At 36.5% G+C, this 26825-nt stretch overlaps 1 protein-coding gene across 1 annotated transcript in view; it reads left to right on the top strand.

Annotated features, from left to right (window-relative positions):
• CEP162 (centrosomal protein 162kDa) overlaps positions 1-26825 on the top strand; it is a 92870-nt gene that overhangs the window by 19077 nt on the left and 46968 nt on the right. The window contains exons 6-11 of the mRNA XM_010834664.1: positions 1012-1079; positions 10100-10215; positions 11116-11146; positions 14112-14228; positions 24166-24357; positions 24944-25025. Coding sequence (XP_010832966.1) covers positions 1012-1079; positions 10100-10215; positions 11116-11146; positions 14112-14228; positions 24166-24357; positions 24944-25025 — 606 coding nt within the window. The remainder of the gene's footprint in view (positions 1-1011; positions 1080-10099; positions 10216-11115; positions 11147-14111; positions 14229-24165; positions 24358-24943; positions 25026-26825) is intronic.

Genomic DNA, 26825 nt, shown 5'->3' with positions numbered 1-26825 from the left:
GACAGCAACCAGTCCATCCTAAAGGAAATCAGTCCTGAACATTCACTGGAAGGACTGATATTGAAGCTGAAACTCCAGTACTTTGGCCACATGATGCGAAGAGCTGACTCATTTGAAAAGACCCTGATGCTAGGAAAGACTGAAGGCAGGAGGAGAAGGGGACGACAGAGGATGAGATGGCATCACCAACTCAATGGACATGAGTTTGAGTAAGCTCTAGGAGTTGGTGATGGATAGGGAGGCCTGGCATGCTGCAGTCCATGGGGTCACATAGAGTCGGACACGACTGAGCGACTGAACTGAACTGAATAATGTTTGTAATTATGATACTTCTACTCGAGAACAGCCTAGTCAGAATACAGTGAAGTATTGTATATATGGGATTTGCTGCTAATGTTATTAGAGTCTACAGTTTCTTGTGCCTCCTAATGATCTCACTAAAGATTTGGTTAGTGGACTGAAAAAGGTAGAACTGATTCTTTGGTTTGAAAAAAACACAGTATGTGAACTAATACATCCAGTATAGTTAAAACACCTTGCTGAGTGTTTATTGGTTTAAGGCTGTTACTCAGCTTCCATTTTAGGATGAAATTGCTTATTAGCATGGAAATGCTGACTCTGGGAGTTTTTTTTCTGGCTTCCACATACACTTGACTGGTTCTTGCAGCTTGTGGGCTATTCCTAATCTGTAGTGTAGAAAGTCTGTCTGGGCCCTGAGAAATACAAGGCACACATTTATGTATAAAATTGTATATATTTGTGTATAAAGTGAAGAAATTTGGCATTTTCTGCCCCTTCCCCCCTTATATTTCTTCAGTGGCTACAGTTAGTTTCAGGCTTGTAAGAGCCTTCATTTTTAAAACATTGCCTTCATAGTTTCCAGATTTTTAGCTTTTGCTAGAACAAGAGTACTTAAGAAGAAATACATAATGTTAAGAGATTTAAAAAAAAATATTCACAAAAGATTGCGTGGAAATATATTATTAATGTGTGATATTAAATATTTTCTAGTAATCAAGCTAATATGGATCTAACTGAAGATAAACATGAGCATGAATCAAAACATGAAGAACTGACAGGTAATTTCATTGGTTTTAAAATTTACACTATTTGAAAAGATAATATAGCTTTTAATAAAGACATTGATAAGAGAGGGCTTCCCTTGTGGCTCAGCTGGTAAGAAATCCGCCTGCAATGCAGGACGCCTGGGTTCGATCCCTGGCTTGGGAAGATCCCCTGAGAGGGAAATGGCAACCTACTCCGGTATTCTTGCCTGGAGAATTCCATGGAAGAGGAGCCTTGTGGGCTACAATCCATGGGGTTGCAGAGTCAGATACAACTGAGCGACTTTCATTTTCACTTGATAATACAATTTTATTTTTAATTATTTTTCTCTTAACTTGGAAAGAGCTTGAACAGGTAGAGTGAGTTTCCTGTGTCACAAACAGAGCTACTAAGAAATGGTTATAAGAGAAGGACTGTTCTGTTTGTTGGGAGTGGGTAGTGGACCTATTGGGAAGACAGAAAAAGGAATTTTTGTCCTAGGACCCGGGAAATGTGTACAGCCAGGACGAATACCTCCAAAGCACCGTTAGGGAGATACATTTTTTCTGTCTTTTGACTTTAAATGTGTCTGTGTTTTAATATTTTAAATGGTTTTCTTTTGGTAGTGTATAGCTGAGTTTTGGTTTTATATCCAGTCAGACAATCTCAGACTTTTAGTTGAAATGTTTCTACCCTTTGCAGAAAGATATTCATTGGTATGGTTATTTACTGTTTTGCCATTTGTTTCTTTCCATCTTTTTGTTGTTACTGCTTTTGTGGTACATTTTATTGGGTTGAGTATTTATAGCATTCCATCTTAACCCTTCTTATGGCTTGTTAGTTGTACTTCTTAGCTGTATTTTTTTAATAGTTACCTTATGATTCACACTGTGCCTGTGCATCTTTACTTCACTAGAGCTTACTTTAACATAACATTATGCCACTTTATATGAATTTTAACAGTAGTAAACTTCCCCCAGCCTTTTTGCCATTTTTGGCATATATTTTTCTTCTACATCTCTTAAAAACCCCACAGTAGAGCAGTATTAGTTGTTGAGGCAGTCTGAGCGCAGGTTGGAAAAGAATTTCCAGACATAGAGCATTTCAGAAGGGAGTGAATTTATTAAGAAAAAAGAGCAGAAATAAAGTGGGTACAGCAAGCACAGTGGGCCAACAGATGGAGGAGTCAACAGTTTTTGTGGGTTAATAGCCAATTTTTAAAGCCTTAAGGCAGAATTCTTGCTGGATAGTTGGCATTAGGTGATGGATTGGGGCGCTGTAGGCTGCTTACTGGAATGGGCATCTTTGTGTAATTGGGAGTCAGGAAGCTTGATAGTGATTATCAGAGTGCTTTTGGCAAGGTTACAAAGGGGTTCAGTCAGCTTTGAAGGTGTCCTTCTGTGGTGCAAGGTTTTGCACCTGTGGCCTGCAGGAAGGACTCAACATTATTATTGCTTTTAACAGACTATTATAAATCTTATACATAATATAAAAGTCTATATTTATACTTATTCACATAGTTACCATTCCCAGTGAATTTTTTTCCTTTTTATTTTGAAATGAATCTTTAAAATTTATTTTTAAATTAAGTTACAATTAACATATATAACTTATTAGATCAGGTGTACATCATGATTCAATATCTGTATACATTGTGAAATGTTCACCATAATAAGCCTAGTTAGCATCTGTCACCTTCAATTCAGTTCAGTCGCAGTCGTGACTGACTCTTTGCAAGCCCATGGACTACAGTACGTCAGGCTTCCCTGTCCATCACCAACTCCTGGAGCTTACTCAAACTCATGTCCATTTAGTCAGTGATGCCATCCAACCATCTCATCCTCTGTTGTCCCCTTCTCCCACCTTCAACCTTTCCCAGTATCAGGATCTTTTCCAGTGAGTCAGTTCTTCACATCAGGTGGCCAAAGTATTGGAGTTTCAGCTTCAACATCAGTCCTTCCAGTGAATGTTCAGGACTGATTTCCTTTAGGATGGACTGCTTGGATCTCCTTGCAGCCCAAGGGACTCTCAAAGTCTTCTCAAACACCACAGTTCAAAAGCATCAATTCTTTGGTGCTCAGCTTTCTTTATAGTCCAGATCTCACATCCTTACATGACTATTGGAAAAACCAAAGCTTTGACTAGACAGTCCTTTGTTGGCAAAGTAATGTCTTTGCTTTTTAATATGCTGTCTAGGTTGGTCACAACTTTCCTTCCAAGGAATAAGCGTCTTTTAATTTCATGGCTGCAGTCACCATCTGCAGTGATTTTGGAACTCCAAAAAATAAAGTCTGTCACTGTTTCCAATTGTTTCCCCATCTGTTTGCCATGAAGTGATGGGACCAGATACCATGATCTTAGTTTTCTGAATGTTGGGTTTTAAGCCAACTTTTTCACTCTCTTCTTTCACTTTCATCAAGGGGCTCTTTAGTTCTTCACCTTCTGCCATAAGGGTGGTGTCATCTACATATCTGAGGTTATTGATACTTCTCCTGGCAATCTTGATTCCAGCTTGTGCTTCATCCAGCCCAGCATTTCTCATGATGTACTCTGCATAGATGTTAAATAAGCAGGGTGACAATATACAGCCTTGATGTACTCCTTTCCCAATTTGGAACCAGTCTGTTGTTCCGTATCCAGTTCTAGCTGTTGCTTCTTGACCTGCATACAGATTTCTCAAGAGGCAGGTCAGGTGGTCTGGTATTCCTATCTCTTTGAGAATTTTCCACAGTTTATTGTGATCTACACAGTCAAAGGCTTTGGCATAGTGAATAAAACAGAAGTAGATGTTTTTCTGGAACTCATGCTTTTTTGATGATCCAGTGGATGTTGGCAATTTGATCTCTGATTCCTCTGCCTTTTCTAAATCCAGCTTGAACATCTGGAAGTTCATGGTTCATGTATTGCTGAAGTCTGGCTTGCAGAATTTTGAGCATTACTTTGCTAGTGTGTGAGATGAGTGCAATTGTGCGGTAGTTTGACCATTCTTTGGCATTGCGTTTTTTGGGGATTGGAATGAAAACAGATTTTTTTCCAGTCCTATGGCCACTGCTGAGTTTTCCAAATTTGCTGGCATATTGAATGCAGCACTTTCACAGCATCATCTTTTAGGATTTGAAATAGCTCAACTGGAATTCCATCCTCTCTACTAGCGTTGTTCATGGTGAGGCTTCCTAGGCCTACTTGACTTCGCATTCCAGGGTGTCTGACTCTAGGTGAGTGATCACACCATCGTGGTTATCTGGGTCATGAAGATCTTTTTTGTGTAGTTCTTTTGTGTATTCTTGCCACTTCTTCTTAATATCTTCTGCTTCTGTTAGGCCCATACTATTTCTGTCCTTTATTGAGCCCATCTTTGCATGAAATGTTCTGTGGTATTTCTAATTTTCTTGAAAAGATTGCTAGTCTTTCCCATTCTATTGTTTTCCTCCATTTCTTTGCATTGATCACTGAGGAAGTGATCTTATCTCTCCATGCTATTCTTTGGAACTCTGCATTAAAATGGGCATATTTTCCTTTTCTCCTTTTCCTTTCGCTTCTCTTCTTTTCACAGCTATCTGTAAAACCGCATCAGGCAACCATTTTGCATTTCTTTTTCTTGGGGATGGTCTTGATCACTGCCTCCTGTACAATATCATGAACCTCCGTCCATAGTTCTTCAGGCATTCTGTCTATCAGATCTAATCCCTTGAATCTTTTATCACTTCTGCTGTATAATCGTAAAGGATTTGATTTAGATCATACCTGAATGGTCTAGTGGTTTTCCTTACGTTCTTCAATTTAAGTCTGAATTTGGCATTAAGGAGTTCATGATCTGAGCCACAGTCAGCTCCTGGTCTTGTTTTTGCTGACTGTGTGGAGCTTCTTCATCTTTGGCTGCAAAGAATGTAATCAATCTGATTTCATTATTGACCATCTGATGATGTCCATATAGTCTTCTCTTGTGTTGTTGGAAGAGGGTGTTTGCTATGACCAATGCGTTCTCTTGGCAAAACTCTATTAGCCTTTGTCACCTTCTGTCACCTTACATAATTGCAAAAAATTATTTTTTCTTGTGATGAGAAGTTTTAAGATCTGTTCTCTTAGCAGCTTTCAAATAGTTGTGATCAACTATTATTCTGAGTTTCTATCTAGTGGTATTTTTCTTCAGCATGTAAAACCTCCCTAGCTTTTCTTATAGTGCAGGTCTACTAGGAATAAATTCTCTCAAGTGTTGTTTCTGAAAGTATATTTTGCCTTTGTTTTTGAAGAACAGTTTTGCTTGATACAAAATTGTAGGTAATTTATTTTCTTTGAGCACTTTAATGATTTCCTTCTGTTGTCCTCTGAAATTTCTCATGAGAAGTCATCTCATGAGTGATTATGTGACTTTGTGTATATAGTGTCTTTTCCCTCGGTTTGAAAATTTTTCTCTTTAGTCCAGTTTTGTGGCAGTTTGGTTAGGATGATCTTGGTGTGCTTTTCTTAGGTTTATCCTGTTTGGAGCTGGTTGAGCATTAATTGATCTGTTAATTTATGGTTTCCATCAAAATAAATGTTTGTGCCATTAATTTTTCAAAATCGTGTCTGGCTTCCCTTGCTTTCTGATCCTAATTGCAAATATGTTAGAAAGTTAAATTTTGTCCCATAGGTCAAAAGACTGTCATTTTTTAAAGCTTTTTTCCTCTCAGCTTTAGTTTTATTGCTAGGTTTTCAAGTTCATTAATCTTTTTTCTTCTTTAGTCTCTTGTTATTCATTGTTTTTTAACTCTAGAAGTTTCTTTTGGATCTTTCTTTTTTCATTTCTTTTAGTATATTTCTTCATGTTCTTTGTTTTCAAGTCCTCAACACTGAGTGTATTCGGCGATCCCGGTATTTGTTTATTTCTGGGTCTCTTCTAGGTGTGGTGACTTTCTCCTCCTTGTAATTCTAGTAAATTTTTAATCGAGTGTTGAATATGTTGTAGATTTTTACATTGTTGAAATGAATTTTGAATTTCATTTTCTTCTTTTCAACAGTGTTGAGGTTTGTTCTGGCTGAAAGGTTGATCTTTTCAAGGCTTTTCTTCTGCTTTGTTAGGGGAAGTCCAGAGTAGCCTTACATCAGCAGAGTTTGACACTGCTGCTGAGACATAGCCCTCTTGATATTTTCACTGGATGCCCCTACTGAACAACAAAGATTTTTTCCACTCGAGCTGGTTAGAGCTTCAAAATCACTTTTCCCTGTGCAAAATATGGAAATTGTCCAACTTCCAACATCCCACTTGTTCTTTGGTCAAACTACACTTAAATGATTCAGTCTGCAGGAGAGACTCAAGGGGGCCCCCTGTAGATTTCTAGGGCTTTGTTTCTGAAAGTTGCTCAGTGGAATCCAACTCTTGGCAACCCCATGGACTATAGAGTCCATGGAATTCTCCAGGCCAGAATAGTGGAGTAGGTAGCCATTCCCTTCTCCAGGGAATCTTTGCAACCCAGGGATCAAATCCAGGTCCCCTGCATTGCTGGCAGACTCTTTACCAGCGCAGCTTCCTTCCTTTATCACTTGCCTGCAGCTTACCTTGTCTTTTCAGTACTCTTATCTCTGTTTTCTTAACACAGTAAGACTGTCCTGATCTCCCTGATCCTGCTTGGCACTCCAGGACGTATGTACCCTTTAGTAAATGTAGACTCAGCTCACTTATTTATCCTTCTTAAGAATCATATTTTTGCACTGCTGATTGTCGAATATCTGAAAATATTAGTTTCATATACTTTATGCATTTTATGCATTATTTTGGAGTAGGAAATAACAACCCTCTCAAGTATTCCTGAAAATTACTTAGATAGAAGAGCCTGGTGGGTTACAGTCCGTGGTATCACAAAGAGTATGCATGTACTCATTATTTACAAAGTCCTTGAAATCTAAAATGGTACAGGTGAAAATCCTCTAGATTCTATCATACTTGAAATTTATCAGCCAAATATTCTAACAGAGAAGGAAAATATATCTCCAAAATGTATCTTTTAGATCAAGAGTTGTTTGCTTATTTTCTGTTTATGCAAATTATATTTTCAAAGTTACAGATATGGAGTATATTAGTAGAAATCCTTCATGTTGAATGTGTAATGTCTTCTAGTCAAACAGATTAGAAGTGTAAAAACTGTTGTTATTGTTCAGTCACTCAGTCATGTCCTGCTCTTTAAGACCCCATGGACTTAGTATGCCAGGCTTCCCTATACTTCAGCATCTCCCAGAACTTGCTCAAACTCATGTCCATTGTGTTGGTGATACCATGCAGTCATCTCGTCCTCTGTCATCCCCTTCTCCTGCCTTCAGTCTTTCCCAGCTTTAGGGTCTTTTCTAATGAGTCAGCTTTTCACATCAGGTGGCCAAAGTATTGGAGTTTCAGCTTCAACATCAGTCCTTCCAATGAATATTCAGGACTGATTTCCTTTAGGATGGACTGGTTTGATCTCCATGCAGTCCAAGGGACTGTCAAGAATCTTCTCCAACACCACAGTTCAAAAGCATCAGTTCTTTGACGCTAAGCCTTGTTTATGGTCCAACTCTCACATCCATACATGACTGCTGGGAAAACCACAGCTTTGACTAGGGACCTTTGTTGGCAAAGTAATGTCTGTACTTTTAATATGCTGTCTAGGTTTGTCATAGCTTTTCTTCCAAGGAGCAAGCGTCTTTTAATTTTATGGCTGCAGTCACCACCTGCAGTAATTTTGCAGCCCAAGAAAATAAAATAAAAATTAATATTCTCATTGTTTTCCAAACAGTGTGAAAGAGCTGGTGGATATTATTATCTCTGATATTTCTCATATGAGAACCACCTTCTCAACTGGGTTTTATTCTTCCATTTTTATATGAACTTAATTTCCCTTGGTGTTTCTTTTAGAAATTGCTGATTCGTTGTTTTCCTTCCTTTTATTTCTTGTCTTTCTTACTTATCTCTGTGTCTACCAATGGCATTTCCTTCTTGCTTCAAACCTAGTTTATTTGTAACAAAATTCCTGAGATTGGTCTTGTATATGTTAGTAATATTAGCATACAGACTATTCCGTTACTAAGTGCCAACAAAATGTAGTTCTGAAAAATGCACATTAGATTAGTACATTTCTTAAATAATATTTGGCTTTATTAACTTTTAATTCAGATTAAGTATAACACAAGCTATAATACTAACAAAGATAAATTATTACTGCTCAACATAATGGCTAAGACTAACATACAGTGCATATTATATAACACTAACTCTTAATCTTCTCAGCAATCTCTGAAATAAATATTGTTCCTACTTTATAGCTGGGAAACATGAGGCAAAGAGTTTGTGACTTGCTTTTGGTTCTACAACTGAAAAATAGTAGAATCAGAAGTTGAATACAAGTCTTCCAGTTCTGGTCACGCTACAAGCACTATGCCACAGTATCTGAACTGTTTTTTGTTCTGCTTCTTTGAGGTGACACAAACACTACATCCTCTTCCATTGATTTTAGAAAGTTCCTGAATCCCAAGTAGTTGTTTAAGTTCATGTCATACTCTTCTGAAGGACTTCCCTGTAGTTCAAATGGTAAAGAAGCTGCCTGCAATGCAGGAAACCTGGGTTCAATCCCTGGGTCAGGAAGATCCTCTGGAGAAGGGGATGGCAATTCACTCCAGTATTCTTGCTTGGAGAATCCCATAGACAGAGAAGCCTGCAGGGCTACAGTTTATGGGGTGGCAAAGAGTTGGACATGACTGAGCAACTAACACTTACTTACTATACACTCCTATATGTCTTCCCTCCTTGTTCATCATCTTACTTAAGTAAGACTAATTCCTGAGGTACTTAAAATTCAGTGATTCCCACTAGAATATGAGAATGTTAATCATCTGATATTGGTCCTAGCATCTAGAATTTAATACAAGGTAATTTCTCTGTAACTGTTATGTGAATTAAATTATGTCTACTGATACTATAAAATTCCAGGCAGAGTTCTTTTTCCGATAGAAGAGAAATAGAGGTGAGCTTCTCAGCCTCAGAATATAGATACTGTTGTAACTAACCAACCAGCCTAGTTTATCTACCTAAGTCACAATACCCATGTTCTTCCACCCTTGTATACCTGTGAACTGAAATGGAGATATTTCTGTAGGTAGATCTCACTGGGAACATCTCTGTTTAACTTACTCATTTTCAGACTTCCATTGTTAATCTGCATTCAAGGAGAAGACTGAAAGATGGTCATTCCAGAAGCAGACTCTCAAACCTCATGCAGTCTCCGCCCATCAGGCCATCCTATCTCTGAACGTGATCTAATTTTTGAAATACAAATAAAATTATGAATGGTCAGTTCTATTCTGAAAAGGTCATTCTTGTTCTGCAGCCCACAAATCTCACTCAGTCCTTCAATTGGAGGGCAATAGACAACCAATTAAAAATTGATGATGAGATCCTGGCCAGACAGTTTCTGCCCATCTTCATCATAAGAAGCCTGATAGCATCATGTTAACTGGATAGACATTTGCCTTCTGCTGCAGAGTCATTGAGATAATAATTTGGGACTTGAGCTGAGAGATGCCTAGGATTGGGAAACAGTGAAGGTCATTAAGGCTAGTGTTTTCCTAAGGGAGGTGTCAGAGATAAAGCTTTCATAAGTACTGCTTAAGGATAACAGTAGAAATAACTGTAAAGACTAAAAAAATCAACAAGTAAAATCCAACCTTTGGTAAGCAAGTCTAGATTTTTCAAAATGCTGCCTTTTAGAAGTAAGCAATTTGAGATTTTTATCTTTAAAAATTAAGTAACTGCAGTTTGTATTAGAAGTATATAATATTTTGAACACCTCTAGAAAATTTTAGTTTGAAAATAATATAAAATAAAACTAATAACTACTTGAAAGTACAAAAAAAAAGCCCACCCAAGTCTTAAGAATTGAATTCTCATCAATCTTTTCCCCAAAATAGTGTGCTCTTAAAGATATCCTCATGTTAACATTTAAGTAAATTACTCTTATGCAGACTTCTTTTGGAAATCAACAGTCTTTTCCTGGGAATTTGACTTTTTTGACTATGATTCTTGTGTTTTTTAAAAAACTATTTTCTTCAGAAAATTATAGTGATGATTTTGAAGATGAGGAGGATATTGATGCACCTTTGACTCTTAAGGGAGAGACTAAGTCCAAAGAAGATTCCCAATCAGAAAAAACAAATGTACCCAAACAGGTATGTATCAGTTATATATTTGACAATTTGGAAACTTCTTTCATTACCTTAGCTGACTACTGACTGTTGTTCTAAAAAGAGCTCAAAATAAAGTTCTTTATAGTCTTGCTCACTGTTGTAAAGTTATAAGTCTCTTAATACTCAGACACTTTCTGAACTCAGGATGTCAATTTTAATCTTAATGAAATACATGGCAGTAGATGGTTTTCTGAAAGATTTATTTTGGGAAATTTCTTTAAACTTTGAAAATTGAAAATTTCATTAAAATCTCAAATCTTAATTTTTAAACAGGTGTATTAAACTGTACTTTTCTTTGGTTGGTCTTGTCCTTATGAGACATTCCGTCCCTAGTATTTATGCCAATAGTGATGTTACTGTCTGAAACTTATTGGGCTAAGATTGTAAATTAAATTAATATTGTTAATTGTCAATTAAATTATTCAGTTCACATTCAGGGATATTGTACTCTAATTCTCTCGTTTCTCAGTTTTTACCAAGACATGCCAGATAGAACTTATCCTTGAAGCTACCTAAGAGTAGACAGTTGCTGTTATAAACTAGTGATGTTATCTTGGATTTTGATAAAGAGGGTAATTTCTCAGCAAGGTAGATGAACAGATGACATCAGGTACTTTAAACAGGCTCATAAAGGCCTAAATTAATTGCTGGTAATCACCAAGGTTCTGAAGAGACTTGTAGAAGTTCTCTCACTGCTACATTTGTCTAGTCTTATAGAATTGTCAGTGAATGAGCATGATGAAAGAAATCCAGAAAGTGTATTTCTTGAGCTTTTCATAATGGGGTAAAGTGCTGGCTTTCAAGTTCTCTTACTCTTTGCAGTATAGTCATTTCATATAAGTTCAATTTCAAATCATATAATGTTCGTTTTTTTTAATTTAGGAAGAAGAAGAAACTGGCATGCTGGCTAATGGTAAATATTATCTGTATTCATAAATTTTTGTAGACAGTTGGTCTGTTCAGATCTATATCTAATTCTGAATAAATTACTGTCTGTTTTTAAATAATTTCTGATGAATTAAAATTTACAGATTTTCTCAATATGTTTTTTATGCTTATCTTAAATTCTTCCTGTTGTATTTAAGGATATATGTTTTTTAAAAACCTTGGTCCAAATGCCTTTATGGATAAATTTTACCAAACATTCAAAGATTATTAATGTTAATCTTCCTTAAACTCTTCCTAAAAAAAAAAAAAACAGAAAAAGAGGGAATTTTTTCAAACTCATTAAGTAAAACCCAGCATCACCTTGATACGAAAGCTAGACAAATATTCCTCAAGAAGACTACAGATAAGCAATTATATTTGCAGTGACATCAAAAAGAATACAAACTTAGGGATAAATTTTATTAAGGAGGTAAATTATGCCTAGAACTATAAAACATCGGAAAGAAATTGAACACTAAAATAAATAGAAAAATATTCTGTGCTCATAGATTAAAAGAATTACTACTGTTAAAATGTCCATACTATCCAAAGTGATCTACAGATTCAGTGAAATTCCTATCAAATTCCAGTGACATTTTTCACAGAAAAAAAAAAATTCTAAAGTTTTTATGAAACCACAAAGGACTTCACATAACCAAAGCAAGCTTGAGAAGGAGCAAAGCATGGAGGCGTCACACTCCCTGACTTCAAAATGTATTACAAAACTATAGTAACCAAGACAGCATGGTACTGGTATAAAAACAGACATAATACCAATGAAACAAAAATCCATGCACCTGTAGTCACCTGGTCTTCAACAAGGGTGCCAAGAATATCAAATGAGGACAGATGGTCTCTTCAATACTTCATGTTTAGAAAACTAGATGTCCACATGCAGAAGAATGAAATTGGATCCTTATCTCATATCACATATGAAAGTCGACTCAAAATGGATCAAAGATTTAAGTATAAGATCAGAAACTGCTTAAATGAAAAGAAAAACATAGGAATATAGCTGCTTGATGTTATACTGGGCAATAATCTTTTGGATATGACCCCCAAATCACAAGCAAGAAAAGTAAAATAGCTAAATGGGATTGAATTAAACTAAAAAAGCTTCTACATACATAGCAAAGGAAAACAGCAGAGTGAAAAGGCAGCTTATAAAGTAGGGCAAAATATTTATGAACTATATGTTTGGTAAAGGATTAATACCCACAACATACAGAAAACTCACATAACTCGGTAACAATAACAACAAAAATTAAAAGTGAGCAGAGGACCCAAATAGACATTTCTCAAGATATGCAGCTGGACAAACAAGTGTATGAAAAATTACTAAACTTTACTAATTATCAGGGAAATGCAGATCAAAACCATAATGAGGCAAAAAGAGGCAAAATAAGTTTTGGCAAGGATATAGAGAAAAGAGAACTTCAGTACACTATTGGTAGGGATATAAATTGGTGCAGCCGTTATGGAAAGCAGGATAGAGGTTCCTGAAAAAAAATTAAAAGTGGAACTACCTTATAATAATTCAGAATCCCACTTCTGGATATATAACTGGAAGAGATATCTGTACGCCCATATTTGTGTGTGTGCTCAGTTGCCAAGTCGTGTACAACTCTTTGTGACCCCATGAATTGTAGCCCACCATGAACCTCTGTCGATGGGATTTTTCCAAGTAAGAATACTAGGGTGGGTTGCCCTTTCTTCTCCAAGGGATCTTCCTGACCCAAGGATCGAACCTACTGGGTCTACTGGATTGGCAGGCAGATTCTTTACCCTGAGCCACCTAGGAAGCCCCATTGTCATGTTTATTGCGGGATTATTCACAATAGATGAGGTATGGATAGAACTTAAATGTCCATCAAAAGATGAACAGGCAAAGAAAATGTAGCATATATAGCTTAAAAAAAAAAAAAGGAAATCCTGCCATTTGCAACAAAATGGATATATGTGGAGATATCGCAGTAAGGGAAATAAGCAGATGAAGAAAGATGCATACTGTTTATCCTCACTTATATGTGGAATCTAAAAATGTCAATATCCTAGAAACAGAGTAGAATGATGGTTACCAGGGGCTCGGTTTGGGGCATATGGAGGTTGGTTAAGGGGTACAAGTAAGTTATGGATATGTGATGTGCAACAGCGTGACTGAGATTAATGTATACTTGAAACGCGCTCAGCAGGGAGATCACATACACAAAAATGGGTACATGGATATGTTAATCAGCTTGATTTTGTTGATTATTTTATAGTTTCTGTTCAGTTCAGTTGCTCAGTTGTGTCTGACTCTCTGCAACCCCATGAACCCCAGCACGCCAGGCCTCCCTGTCCATCACCAACTCCTGGAGTTTACCCAAACTCATGTCCAGTGAGTCAGTGATGCCATCCAACCATCTCATCTTCTGTCGTCCCCTTCTCCTCCCGCCTTCAATCTTTCCCAGCGTCAGGGTCTTTTCGAATGAGTCAGCTCTTCACATCAGATGGCCAAAGTATTGGAGTTTCAGCGTCAACATCAGTCCTTCCAGTGAACACCCAGGACTGATCTCCTTTAGGATGGACTGGTTGGATTTTATAGTGTATATGTTTATCAAATCAAGTCATAGATCTCAAATATATACAATTTTTAATCAGCACTATGTGTCAATAAAATTAAGAGAAAAAGGGTTTTTTTGTTTGTTATTTTCCTCTTTTCCTCAGCCCTTTGCCTTTTACATATAAAGATACATTAGACCTGTATTTAAGCATAGATGAGTTTTGATGTAAGCCTACTCTGTTGTATATAAGAAGAAAATCATTCTTGTTCTAGGTACATAGTTATATATTCTTTATATGTAAACATTTATCTTTGTTTTTATACAGATTTCATATGATTTAAGTATCTTGTTAATAGAACCATATAAGCTTATTTATATTCCTAATATTTTTCTTTTTTGTTATTCCAGTAGTGCTGCTTGATTCATTAGACTCTGTTGCAGAAGTCAACCTTGATGAACAGGATAGAACAAAAACTAAGCCAAAGGCTGTGTCAGATATGACTGATAATGAAATGATAGGAACAGGTAAGAATGAGAAACTATAGCTAGTCTCTAAACATGTAATATTTTGTGACTAATTGACTTCATTTCTGGGGAAAATATATATGATATATAATAATATATGTAATAACTATCAATAAAATTTTACATTTTTATTGAAGTATGTTAGATTTATAAAGTGTTGGTTTCAGGAGTGATTCAGTTATATATCTGTGTGTATGTAGGCATATATACTCACGTGTGTATATTTTTTAGATTCTTTTCCGTTATACGTTATTACAAGATGTTGAATATAGTTTTCCTGTGCTATACAGTAGGTCCTTACTGTTTATCTGTTTTGTATGTAGTAGTGTGTATTTGTTAATCCCAAACTCCTAGTTTATTCCTCCCTTAGTCACCAGAAGTTTGTTTTCTGTGTCTGTGGGTCTGTTTCTGTTTTATAAATAAGTTCATTTGTCTCATTTTTTTAGATTCTGCATATAAGTGCTATCATACAGTGTTTATCTCTTTCTGACTTACTTCACTTAGTATGATAATCTCTAAATTCATTTATGCTGCTTCAAATGACATTATTTCATTATTTTTCATGGCTGAGTAGTATTTTCGTGCACATGCACGTACGTGTGTGTGTATACATCACATCTTCTTTATCCAGTCCTCTATTGATAGACACCTAGGTTGCTTTCATGTTTTGAGTCTTGTAAATAGTGCTGCTATGAATATTGGAGTGCATGTATCTTTTTGAGTTAGAGTGTTCATCTTTTCTGGATATACGCCCAGGAGTTGGGATTGCTGGATCATATGGTAACTCTATTTTTAGTTTTTTCAGTTCAGTTCAGTTCAGTGGCTAAGTCGTGTCCGACTCTTTGCAACCCCATGAATCGCAGTATGCTAGGCCTCCTTGTCCATCGCCAACTCCTGGAGTTCACTCAAACTCATGTCCATTGAGTTGGTGATGCCATCCTGCCATCTCATCCTCTGTCATCCCCTTTTCCTCCTGCCCCCAATCCCTCCCAGCATCAGAGTCTTTTCCAATGAGTCAACTCTTCGTATGAGGTAGCCAAAGTACTGGAGTTTCAGCTTTAGCATCATTCCTTCCAAAGAACACCCAGGGCTGATCTCCTGTAGAATGGACTGGTTGGATCTCCTTGCAGTCCAAGGGACTCTCAAGAGTCTTCTCCAACACCATGGTTCAAAAGCATCAATTCTTCAGCACTCAGCTTTCTTCACAGTCCAACTCTCACATCCATACATGACCACTGGAAAAACCATAGCCTTGACTAGACGGACCTTTGTTGGCAAAGTAATGTCTCTGCTTTTCAATATGCTATCTAGGTTGGTCATAACTTTCCTTCCAAGGAGTAAGCGTAGGCAACCTCTGTGCTGATCTCCATAGTGGCTGCAGCAGCTTACGTTCCCACCAACTATGTAGGAGGGTTCCCTTTTCTGTACACTCTCTCCATCATTTATTATTTGTAAACTTTTTCATGATGGTCATTCTTTTTCATGATGGTGTGGTGATATTACATTATAGTTTTGACTTGGGCATTTCTCTAATAGCAATATTGAGCATCTCTTCATGTGCCTTTTGGCTATCTGTATGACTTCTTTGGAGAAATGGCTGTTTACATCTTCTGTTCGTTTTTGATTGTGGTTTTTTCTTTTTTTTTCTATTGATCTGTTTGTACATTTTGGAAATTAAGCCCTTGTCAGTTGCATCCTTTGCAAATATTTTCTCCCTTTCTGTAGGTTTATGGTTTCGTTTTGTTATATGTAAACAAAATGTTTACATTTGTTTATTTTGCGTAAAAACCTTATAAGTTTGATTTGGTTCCACTTGCTTATTTTTGCTTTTATTTCTTTTGCCTTATAAGAAAACATTGATGCAATTTATATTAGAGAATGTTTTGCCTACATTCTTTTCCATGAGTTTTATGGTGTCATATCTTATATTTTAAGTCAAGCCATTTTGAGTTTATTTTTGTGTGTGGTGTGAGGGTGTGTTCTAATCTCATTGATTTGCATGAGACCAACCAGCTTTCCTAACACCACTTGTTGAAGAGACTATTTTTTTTCTCTATTATATAGTCTTTCCTTTGTTGAAAATTAATTGACCACAGGTGTGGGGGGTTATTTCTGGGCTCTCTATTCTGTTCCACTTATCCATGGGTCTGTTTTTATGCCAGTACCATGCTGTTTTGATTACCATAGATTAATAGTATTGTCTGAAGTCTGAAAGGTGTGCCTTCTACTTTTTTTTTTTCCCTCACAGATTTGTTTTAGCAATTCTGGGTCTGTTGTGGTTCCATATAAATTTTAGGATTATTTGTTCTAGTTCTGTGAAAAATGTCATGGGTAATTTGATAGGGATCACATTAAATCTGTAAGTTGCTTTGAGTAGTATGGCTATTTTAACAATATTGTTTCTTCCAATCCAAGAGTATGGAGTAGCTTTCCATTTCTTTAAATCATTTTTAATTTCCTTCATCAATATTTTATAGTTCTCAGCATGTAAATCTTTTAGCTCCTTGGTTAGGTTTATTCCTAGGTATTTATTACATGCATTATTGAAAGGGATTTTTTTTTTCCTTTTCTGATACTTCATGTTAGTATAAAGAAATGCAACAGAGTTCTGCAACCTTGTATCCTGCTACCTTGCTGAATTCATTTATTATTTCTAATAGTTTTTGTGTGGAGTCTTTAGGGTTTTCTATATAGAGTATCATGTCATCTGCATATAATGACAGTTTTACCTCTTCCCTTCCAGTTTGGATCCCTCTGTTTCTTTTTCTTGTTTCATTGCTGTGACTCAGACTTCCAAAATATGTCAAATAGAAGAGGTGAGAGAGCATCCTGGTCTTGTTCCATATTTCAGTGGGAAGGCTTCCAGCTTTTCACTCTCGAGTACTATGTTGGCTGTGGGTTTGTCATAAATAGCTTTTACTGTGTTGATTTATGTTGTCTCTATACTCACTATGGTGAGAGTTTTGATCATTAGTTAATCTTCAATTTCATCAGATGCTTTTTCTGCATCTGTTGAGATTGTCATGTGGTTTGTCTTTTCTTCAGTTGGTGTGGTGTATGTATCACATTGATTGATTTGTATATGTTGAACCATCCTTGTGACCTTGGGAGGATCCAACTTGATCACGGTGTTTGATCCTTTTTATGTACTGTTGGATTCTGTTTGCTAATACTTTGTTGAGGATTTTTGCATCTGTATTCATCAGAGATATTGGCCTGTAATTTTATTTTTTGGTAATGTCTTTGTCTGGTTTTGAATCAAGGTAATGGTGGCTTCACAGAATGACTGTGGGAGATTTCCCTCATCTTCAGTCTTTTAGAAGATCTTGAGAAGAATCAGTATAAATTCTTTCTTATATCTTTGTTAGAATTCCCTAGTGAAGGCATCCAATCTGGACTTTTGTTTGTAGGGAGTGTGTTTTTTTTTCATTACAGATTCTATTTCACTTCTAGTATTTGGTCTGTTCACATTATCTGTTTATTCTTGATTCAGTTTTGGTAGGCTGTATCAACAATAAAATTTTCAATCTCACATTTTCTACCTTTTTTTAACAAGTTAAATAGTCTGAACTTGCTAGTGGTGACCCTTTATGCCAATAACCTGAGTAAAGTGTGTTTTAAAAGAAATTCTTGTTAATAAGTGCTGTTGATACAAAGTATGGTACTGAGATGAATATTAAATAATTTTCTGTGCCCCCCCCAATTCTGTTAAATTTGCTATATGTAGGAGAAGTGAGACTTTGTTTTTGTGCTTTTCCATAGTTCCTTCTGGGTAGGAAAAAGCTAGATCACATCCTGAAATTCTGAAATGTGTAGGACCATCTAGACTTGACTAAAAGTTGTAGAGACCTTTAAGATAGTACCTTTTCAAACTTTCTTAAAACAGTGGAACTGTTACCTGCCTCCCAAATGGAATCTTAGGTAGTACTCTCTATATAGATACAAAATGTATTTTATCAGTATAAATATAAATGTTTACATTTGTGACATTTACTTAAAAAGGTAGTGAGAACAGTAATGGTCTTTTGAAATTTTAAAAATTAAATATTGCAGATACTTGTTACATTCTTATATCATCAAATTTCCAGTATGTTTGTATATTTTTATTGTATAATATAAAAATATTTTTGGTTTACCACATAAACAAGTGCAAATGGGATATTTTCAGCTTGCTTTTGCAAGTCTTAGGTGACCAATATGGTCAACTAAGTCAACCCAGACACTAGTCAAAAAAGAGCAATAGAAATGGTAAATCACTAGCCAACTCTGACCATCTGCTTGCATTTTAATTTTACTTTTTATTTCTTTATGGCAATATAATATACTTTTTTATGGCAGTATAATATACTTGTAGTAGAATTCATGTATCATCATAGTGCAGTTTGATGAATTTTCAAGTACTGAACACATTCATGTAACCGGTCACCAGATCAAAAAACAAAGCATGATCAAAACCTCAAAGTCCACTCGCATCTCTTATTTCTAGTCATTGCCGTTCTAAGAATCACCACTGTCTTGTTTCATTTACTTCCATTTTAAAATGTGAATATAACAGTTAAGTGTGATTATAACAGTTACAAAGTTAAAACAACCACAAAAAATTGCAACAGAAGTTTTCCATCAAAACATTACTGGTTTACTTGTTATTAGCTGACTGAATATTCTGCCCTGATGGAAGCATGTGCTGGGCACATGTTCCTCAGTCTTAAAACTGTTTTTATTTAAATACTTGTCATACGTGCTCTGATAGTCTGCTTGCACTGTTTTCAGTAAGTAAATATGAATACTTTTAAAAGACAAGTGTAGAGCTACAGCTTTTCTAATCAGTGATACATTATAGGTGGTTCATTTATATACAGGATGGCCAGAGAAACTTTTTTCTAAGATATGCATGAAAACAAAGCCAGAGGAAAGAGTTATCACTCTGCTCTTCATATTTTAAAATGAAAATTCAAACATCTGTGGAACCTATGGTTTTCTCTGAATGAAAATCAGAGCAGTTTGAAAACTTCTCCTGTACATTATAATAAAACTCAGAAATAAAAAACATATCGCTGGAAATAGAAACTCTAATATGATCTCAGAAATTATATAAAATTGAAATTTTTGGGTCTTATTTCTTAGATATTCTTGATTCTGAAATAATTTGGTGAATCAGTTACTAGAAGAGTAAAGAGTATGACACTACTGTCTTTGGTCTTGGATTCATATTTCCAGCCTTGCCAGTTACCAGCTGGGTGACAATGGACAATTAGTACCTCAAAGCCTGTTTCCTCTTCTTTAAAATGACATCATTTGATGATCAATTGAGATTTTGTGTAGTGCCTAGCATACTGTTACAGTTCAATGAGAAGTAGCAGCTCTGTGGTTCTTATCACTTTTTATTTCAATACTGTTAATAGTCAAATTATAATAAAGAACCTGAAGGCATAAATACCTTTTGGCTATGAAGTATAAAATTTACCTGGTATTTACAAAAGTACACTGGAAAATTTCAAATCAGAGTCTGAGCTTGGATTAAGAACTGAAAGTATCAGCGGCTTCCTTTGTTTTACCATGTGTCTTCAGCCATAAGCAGGCTCAGTTTAGGTGATACAGTGTCAAAGATTTTTATCTCTTTTTTTTTTTGATAATACTGTTCATGAAACTTGTGCTTTACTGTCTTAAAAAGGTTGGTAACTATAAAATGATGGTCAGGTCTAGCCTTTTGCTTGTTTTCATTTGTCTCAAGGGCAGGGACCATTTTGTGCCACGGTTGCATGCCTGGAGCAGTCACAGGAGGACAGTGTTGTTTCACAACCAGACCCCTGCCTCTGCCCAATAGGTTCTGACACTTCTCTGCCTCTTAAATTGGAAAATATAGTGGGTTTTTGACTTGTGGTAATATATAAAATACATGCAAGAAGTCAGCCCTTTTCTCTCTATAAAATGCATAAAAAGATTTTAACATAGAAAGGACCTGAGAAAATATTTGAAGAGATAATAGCTGAAAACGTCCCAAACATGGGAAAGGAAATAGTCAGCCAAGTTCAGGAAGCACAGAGGAGTCCCAGGCAAGATAAACCCAAGGAGAAACATACCAAGACACATAGTAATCAAACTGATATAAATTAAAGACAGGTAAATTATTAAAAGCAACAAGGGAAAAATGACAAATAACATACCAGGGAACTCCCATTAGGCTATCAACCAATTCCTCAACAGAAACTCTACAAGCCAGAAGGGAATGGCATGATATATTTAAAGTGATGAAAGGGAAGAACCTACAACCAAGAATACCCAGCAAGACTCCTTCGGGTTTGATGGAGAAATCAAAAGCTTTCCAGATAAGCACAAGTTGAGAGAATTCAGCACCACCAAACCAGCTTTACAACAAATGCTAAAGGAACTTCTTTAGGCAGGAAACACAAGAGAAGGAAGAGACCTATGGAAAGTAAATCCAAAACAATTAAGAAAACGGTAATAGGATCATACATCTCAATAGCTACCTTAAATGTCAATAGATTAAATGCACCAACTAAAAAACATAGACTGACTGGGTGGATGAAAACGTGTGCATGTATGCACTTCCACTTACCACATCACTCTGCTTGACACACCCCTATTGTATGTAATTATTTTATTAAGTTGATCATGTTCCTATTATGGTTGCAATTATAATTATCTTTTATATTTTGTTTGGCTATTGACTGTGAAAACTGATAAATATCTTTTACTCTTATGATTATGTAACTATTACTTAATATCATTGTATCATGATTGGTCAACAGAAAAATAATAGAACTCTTTTTCACCAAAAATAGGATCTAATAGAAAAACCTGTAATCACTTTTTAAAATCCAGATGCATATCAGAATGATCTTGAAATTTTTTGAAAAATACAAATGCTCAAGTATTACTCTTTTTCTCCAGAGTTCCAGATATGTTTCTGATGAGCAGTCATGTTTAAAACCAACATGATGATCTTTTACTTTTATCTAGTGTGTTTCACTTTGTCTATTTCATATTCAGTGCTCCCTTTTCATTTAGTTTATGTTCTCCAATTTCTCCATCTCTTATTTTCTTTTTTTGATGTTCTTTCTCAAGCCTTTATCAAGTATAGTAGAAAAGCTTTTGTATACATATATATAAATACATATATGTATTTTAGGAAACTTATGAATTTTTGCCTAACTAAAAAGTTTATGACATTTTGATTCCACTTGTTTGACTTAGTATGAATAGAATGTTAGATTTCTAATTAAAGGGCTTCCCTGGTGGCTCAGACAGTAAAGAATCTGCCTGCAGTGTGGAGGACCTGGGTTCAATCCCTGGGTTGGGAAGATCCCCAGTATTCTTGCCTGGAGAATCTCCCAGGACAGAGGAGCCTGGCAGGCAACAGTCCGTGGGGTCGTAAAGACAGAGACTGGTGGTCTACAGTCCATGGGGTCACAAAGAGTCTAAAAAATAGATAATGCAATAAGCAACAGAAGTTTACTGTATAACACAGGGAACTATGGTGAATATCTTGTAATAATCTATGATGGAAAATAATTTCAAAAATAATATATGTGTGTTTGTATAACTGAATCACCTTGCTGTGCATCTGAAACATTGTAAGTCAACTGTACTTCAACAAAATATATATATATTAAAAAAAGGTCAACAACTATGAAATTATTTTTAATATCAGTTGGATTAATGATTCAAATTAGGAGACAGGTACCTTTCCCTTGCTCTGTTTTCTGAGCAGCATCTAATGCTTCTCTACCATTTCTAATTTTTAACTTTTAGGTAATTTGCTTTTCCACATGTTTGCTCAGCTGTTAGTTTAAGCCAAACCTCTTCTTGCTGGCACCTCATGCCTGTTAAATTAGGTATGCACATTCAGTACTGTGATGCTGTTTCCCATTGGGATCATTTCTTTCATGCATACTCAGCAGATACTTAGGCATCCAGGTATTTCTCTAGAGGAGGAAAAATGTCTTTTGCCTTTTTCATTTCTTCATAAAATTAATTCTCTTCTCCCTTTGAGTCTGATAGATGGTTTGGAGGGGAAATTAGGCTTATTTTATCAGGCAAGATTGTTTTCCTCAAGTCCTGCTGAACATCCCTGGCACTTAACTGTTAGTGATTCCAAACTGGTGGTATCCCCCACTTTTTAAATGTATTTATCTTTTTATTTATTCTGCTGCACTGGGTCTTAGTTGCAGCCTGTGGGATCTTCCGTGGTGGCGTACGGATTCTCTGGCTGTGGTGCACAGGCTCTGGAGCATGCAGGCTCCAGTAGTTAGAGCACTCAGATTCTCTGGTTGTGGCACATGGACTTGGTTGCCCTGCAGCATGTGGGATCTTAGTTCCCCGACCAGGAATCAGACCTGCATCCCTTGCATTGCAAGGCAAATTCTTAACCACTGGACCTCCAGGGAAGTCTCCTTCTTCACTTTTTTGTTTTTAGTTTATTTAAGCAAATGTATTCCATATTGGACAGGCTCCAAATAGCAATGGTGACCTGATGACTTCAAGCAGCAGATGGAAAGCTATTCCATTGTAAGGCATTCTTACATAATCACATATGGTACTTGGCATCCTCTTACATTTAGAGTTGAAACTAGTTCCTCAGAATTTTATACTATGCAACTTATAGATTATATAAAGAGGAGGCTGTATATATACTCTTTTATCTTTAGGCATTAATTAATGGTCATAGTTATCAAGAGAACAGAAGTCTGATCACCCTATTTCTCTTGTTTTTTCTACTTGTCTATAATGCTTTTATTTCTTCTAATTTTGAAAATTCTGTTAATAATGAAAAGTACAAAATGAGTAGGAAAATACTCATAAAAATCTTAGATCATCATTGTCATTAGATTCTTTGAATTCTTTTCTCCATTGTTTATCAGTTGGTGGGACGAGAAGGAGGTTGATAGGGAAGGAAAGTGAACTGTGAGATGAGGTTCTCTGTTTTGGATAACTGGGTGACTGATCATGCCATAGCCAAAGTCACAGATATTGGGAGCAGAACAGATTTTGTTGGGGAATGTAATTAATTCACTTGAGGATGTGATTTGCTTATAGAACAGTCTACATGTCTGTTAGGAAGTTCAGTATTCAGAAAAGAGATAGAAGATAGATTAAACAGAAGACACAGGTTTGGGAGTCAAATGTTTATAGGCAATTACTAAGCAAAGGGTGTTAATGAAATTAACACCACCCCCACCCCCCCAACACACACACCCATAAAAAAGAGAAGTTTGAAAAAAGAGAGCTGAAGATGGAGCCCTGAGATGAGCTATTTACCACAGAAGGTGGAAAAGCAGCCATCAGAGCATTGAGAAGAACAAGAAGGTGTTATACGGAGGAAGCAGTCCCCAGGAAAAGAGCAGGGCCACATGTCTCACAGGGCAAAGAAAAGTTTTCAGGCTGAAGAGAATTAAAGGCTGGGTTTGTCCCCTGGGAAATTATTATTTTTTTTTATTATTATAGCAGCTTTAGCAGGGTTTTGGAACACACTGGACTGCAAAGTTAGAGGATTGAATTTCAGTTGAAGAAATGAAGAATATTAGATGTTCAGTGGCTTAGGAAAGCAGAGAGAGAGGTGGGAGGGTGGAGTGGAACAGAGGAGAGACAGAATCCTTGAGAACTTTTTGTGTCAGTTTGAGAAATTTAGGAATCGTTTTCTCCAGCGCAGAGAGGTTGTATAGGGATAGTAGGCAGAGATGATTTCACAGTTAGCCTGTCAGAACACATTTCAGCCTGCTGAAAGAGTCCCTGAGCCTGCTGAGATTCACGCTGGCAGGCTGTGGCCACCCATCACTAAGGTCTGTATTTCACTGTATCATGTCAGCATTGTCCTAAGCCTTGTTCGTCATGCGTAACAGATTAAGGGATGAACTTAGTGTTTTATGTTTCTCATGTATTTGTGTGGTTATACTAGAGATTACATTTATCTCAACAGGTATTTCTTACGGACAAAGCAACAGTGACATTGAAGCTCTGCATCAGGCTTATTGTCACGTAGCCCATTCTTTGGGAGATGCAGATGAACAAAGAACTGAGAGCAATGCAGCAGAAAATACCAAGAGCTCAACGAAAGATCATCCTCAAGAAAATGAAGGGTCCTCTAAGAACATCTCTACTACAGAGTCTGGTAAAAGTGTCTTTGTTTGAGCCTCTCTCTGAGCTGTTTTCAGTGTGGTATAATTTAAATACAATTGGCTGTAGTAATGATTTCTCAGTATCTGAATTTAAAAGATTGTTCAAATAAATCTGGGAATTACCCTTTTAACTATAAAGTTAGTATCGAAAATAGGTTAAAATTTTAATTCCTCCTCTAATATGCTTTGACAAAATTAAGAAATCTCTTGAGTATTTTCATATTTTTTTATACTTTTCTGTGAACATATACTAATTTTATTTTTTTTTAATGGAGAACAGTTTTGGGGGATCAACTAAATACATAATGTTTGTGGATATACCCATACACCTATGCTTAGAGAGAAAGAAAGAAAGTAGATATATATTTCAAATATAAATACCAAAGATTTGAAAATTCTGCTGTTTCCAAACTTATTTTTTGGTACAAATAAGTTTACAGTGGGAACCTGGGATAATTATATGTATCATTTTGTTAACTATGTTAATCAGAGAAAATGTGGTTTTGATGGTATTAGACATTAAATTAAGCAATTTCCATAACATTTTTGGTTGCTGTTTTTTAACTTTTGTTCTCTCAGATCTGCCCACAGTAGAGGAGCTGATGAAGCCTATCAGAATAGATTCCTTTGGGGTCAGTGGTTTTGATTTACAACCTGTCAGGTATGAGTTTCTTGGAATGGATCGTGCAGGATTGTTTATTTATTTATTGTTTTGTCACTGCAAACTTCTAGAATCATTTGTTCGACCGATTTTTCCCATTGAGGGCAGGAGGAGGAGGGGATGACAGAGGATGAGATGGCTGGATGGCATCACCGACTCAATGGACATGAGTTTGGGTAAACTCCAGGAGTTGGTGATGGACAGGGAGGCCTGGTGTGCTGCGGTTCATGGGGTCGCAAAGAGTCGGACATGACTGAGCGACTGAACTGAACCTAACCATTCCTAGTGAATGATTAACAGGTAGCTGGTATGAGTCTACCTGTGAGTCATTCCTGTTTTCTTTTCCTATTAATCTTTCCTCAGTTTATCAAAATTCATCTAGTTCTAAAATAAAAAAATAAACAATTGCTACTAAAAAGTTGCTGCCATTAGGTGAGTAGTCGTAAAGCTTTTCACTGAAAAATAAAATCCCTTCAGCTCTAAGTAGCTCAGGGACAGCTGATGCGAACACTGAGAGCAAACATGAGTTTTATTCTGCATGTGAATCATACACTCACTTCTTTATAAACCAGTAAATTCTGTGCTTAGTTACAGACTAGCTGTCATCTCCCAGGGTGAGATCTTGGGTCACAAGAGAAGTGGGCTTCACAAAAATCCCTAGCTACCGTACATTTTAATGACAGTTTTCAGGACTTGGCTGTCATTCACCAGCACAGAGAATCATATCACAGTCACCTTGTCGTAGGACACCTTGACATCCTTGCAGCACCAAGAGTGTCATATCCGTTATCTCGTGAAATCTTCATAACAGATAGGTCAGCATCTTTATCCCCACCGTTCAAGTGATGCACCCGAGGTAAGCAGACTTAACTGGTAGAGCTCTCACAGGAACCGGACGATGATGATGACAATAACAGCTAACATTTTAATCACGTGGTTACTGTGGACTAGGTGCTGTACAAAGCTCTTTACCTATCAGACTATTTAATTTTATAGCAATTCCATGAAGTCTATTCCATTATCATCCTCATTTCATAGATAAGAAACTGGGGGATTAAAGAGCTTAAATTAATTTCTCAAGATCATATGGCCATGACCCAGAAACACACTCAAATTGTCAGGTTTTTGTCTCCATAAAATATTTCTGTGAAAAGCCTGTCTTCTATTCATGTATTTACTTGTTCATTTATGTTTTAACAGACAAGTTTTTGAGCCCCTCCTTGAACTCCATCTTCATCATGTAAATCCACTTGCAGTGATTTCTTGGTCTTTTTCCTACGTTTGTGCTAGTTGAGACAAAATTCAGTGTAGCTTATACTAAAACATCTGGTTTTGTTGTAAGTCATGTCCAACTCTTGTGACTGTACACTGCCAGGCTCCTCTGTCAATCGGATTTTTCATACAAGAATACTGGAGTGGGTTGCCATTTCCTTCTCCAGGGGATCTTCCCGACCTTGGGTTGAACCCTGGTCTCCTGCATTGCAGGCAGATTCTTCACTGACTGGGCTATTAGAGAAGCCCATCTACTTGAATACTAAGTCTAGATTCTTCCACTGATCTGCAGTGCTAGTTAATAGTTTTAAAGGGCAGTTGTGCTCACGTAATCGTTGCTGTTTTGGGCTCTGCTAGTGTTACTGAAGAGGTTTTTTTTGTTTCTTTTTACATATCTTGTGTCTCTGTTGGCTTCAGTTCACTTCAGTTGCTCGGTCCTGTCCAACTCTTTGCGACCCCATGGATGGCAGCACGCCAGGCCTCCCTCTCCATCACCAACTCCTGGAGTTGACCCAGATTCATGTCCAT

This window comes from Bison bison, unplaced genomic scaffold (assembly GCF_000754665.1).
Source record: "Bison bison bison isolate TAMUID 2011002044 unplaced genomic scaffold, Bison_UMD1.0 scf7180017864035, whole genome shotgun sequence".
Classification (NCBI taxonomy): domain Eukaryota; kingdom Metazoa; phylum Chordata; class Mammalia; order Artiodactyla; family Bovidae; genus Bison; species Bison bison.
The sequence above is the reverse complement of the archived record's forward strand: the minus strand, read 5'-3'. Positions and strand labels throughout refer to the sequence as shown.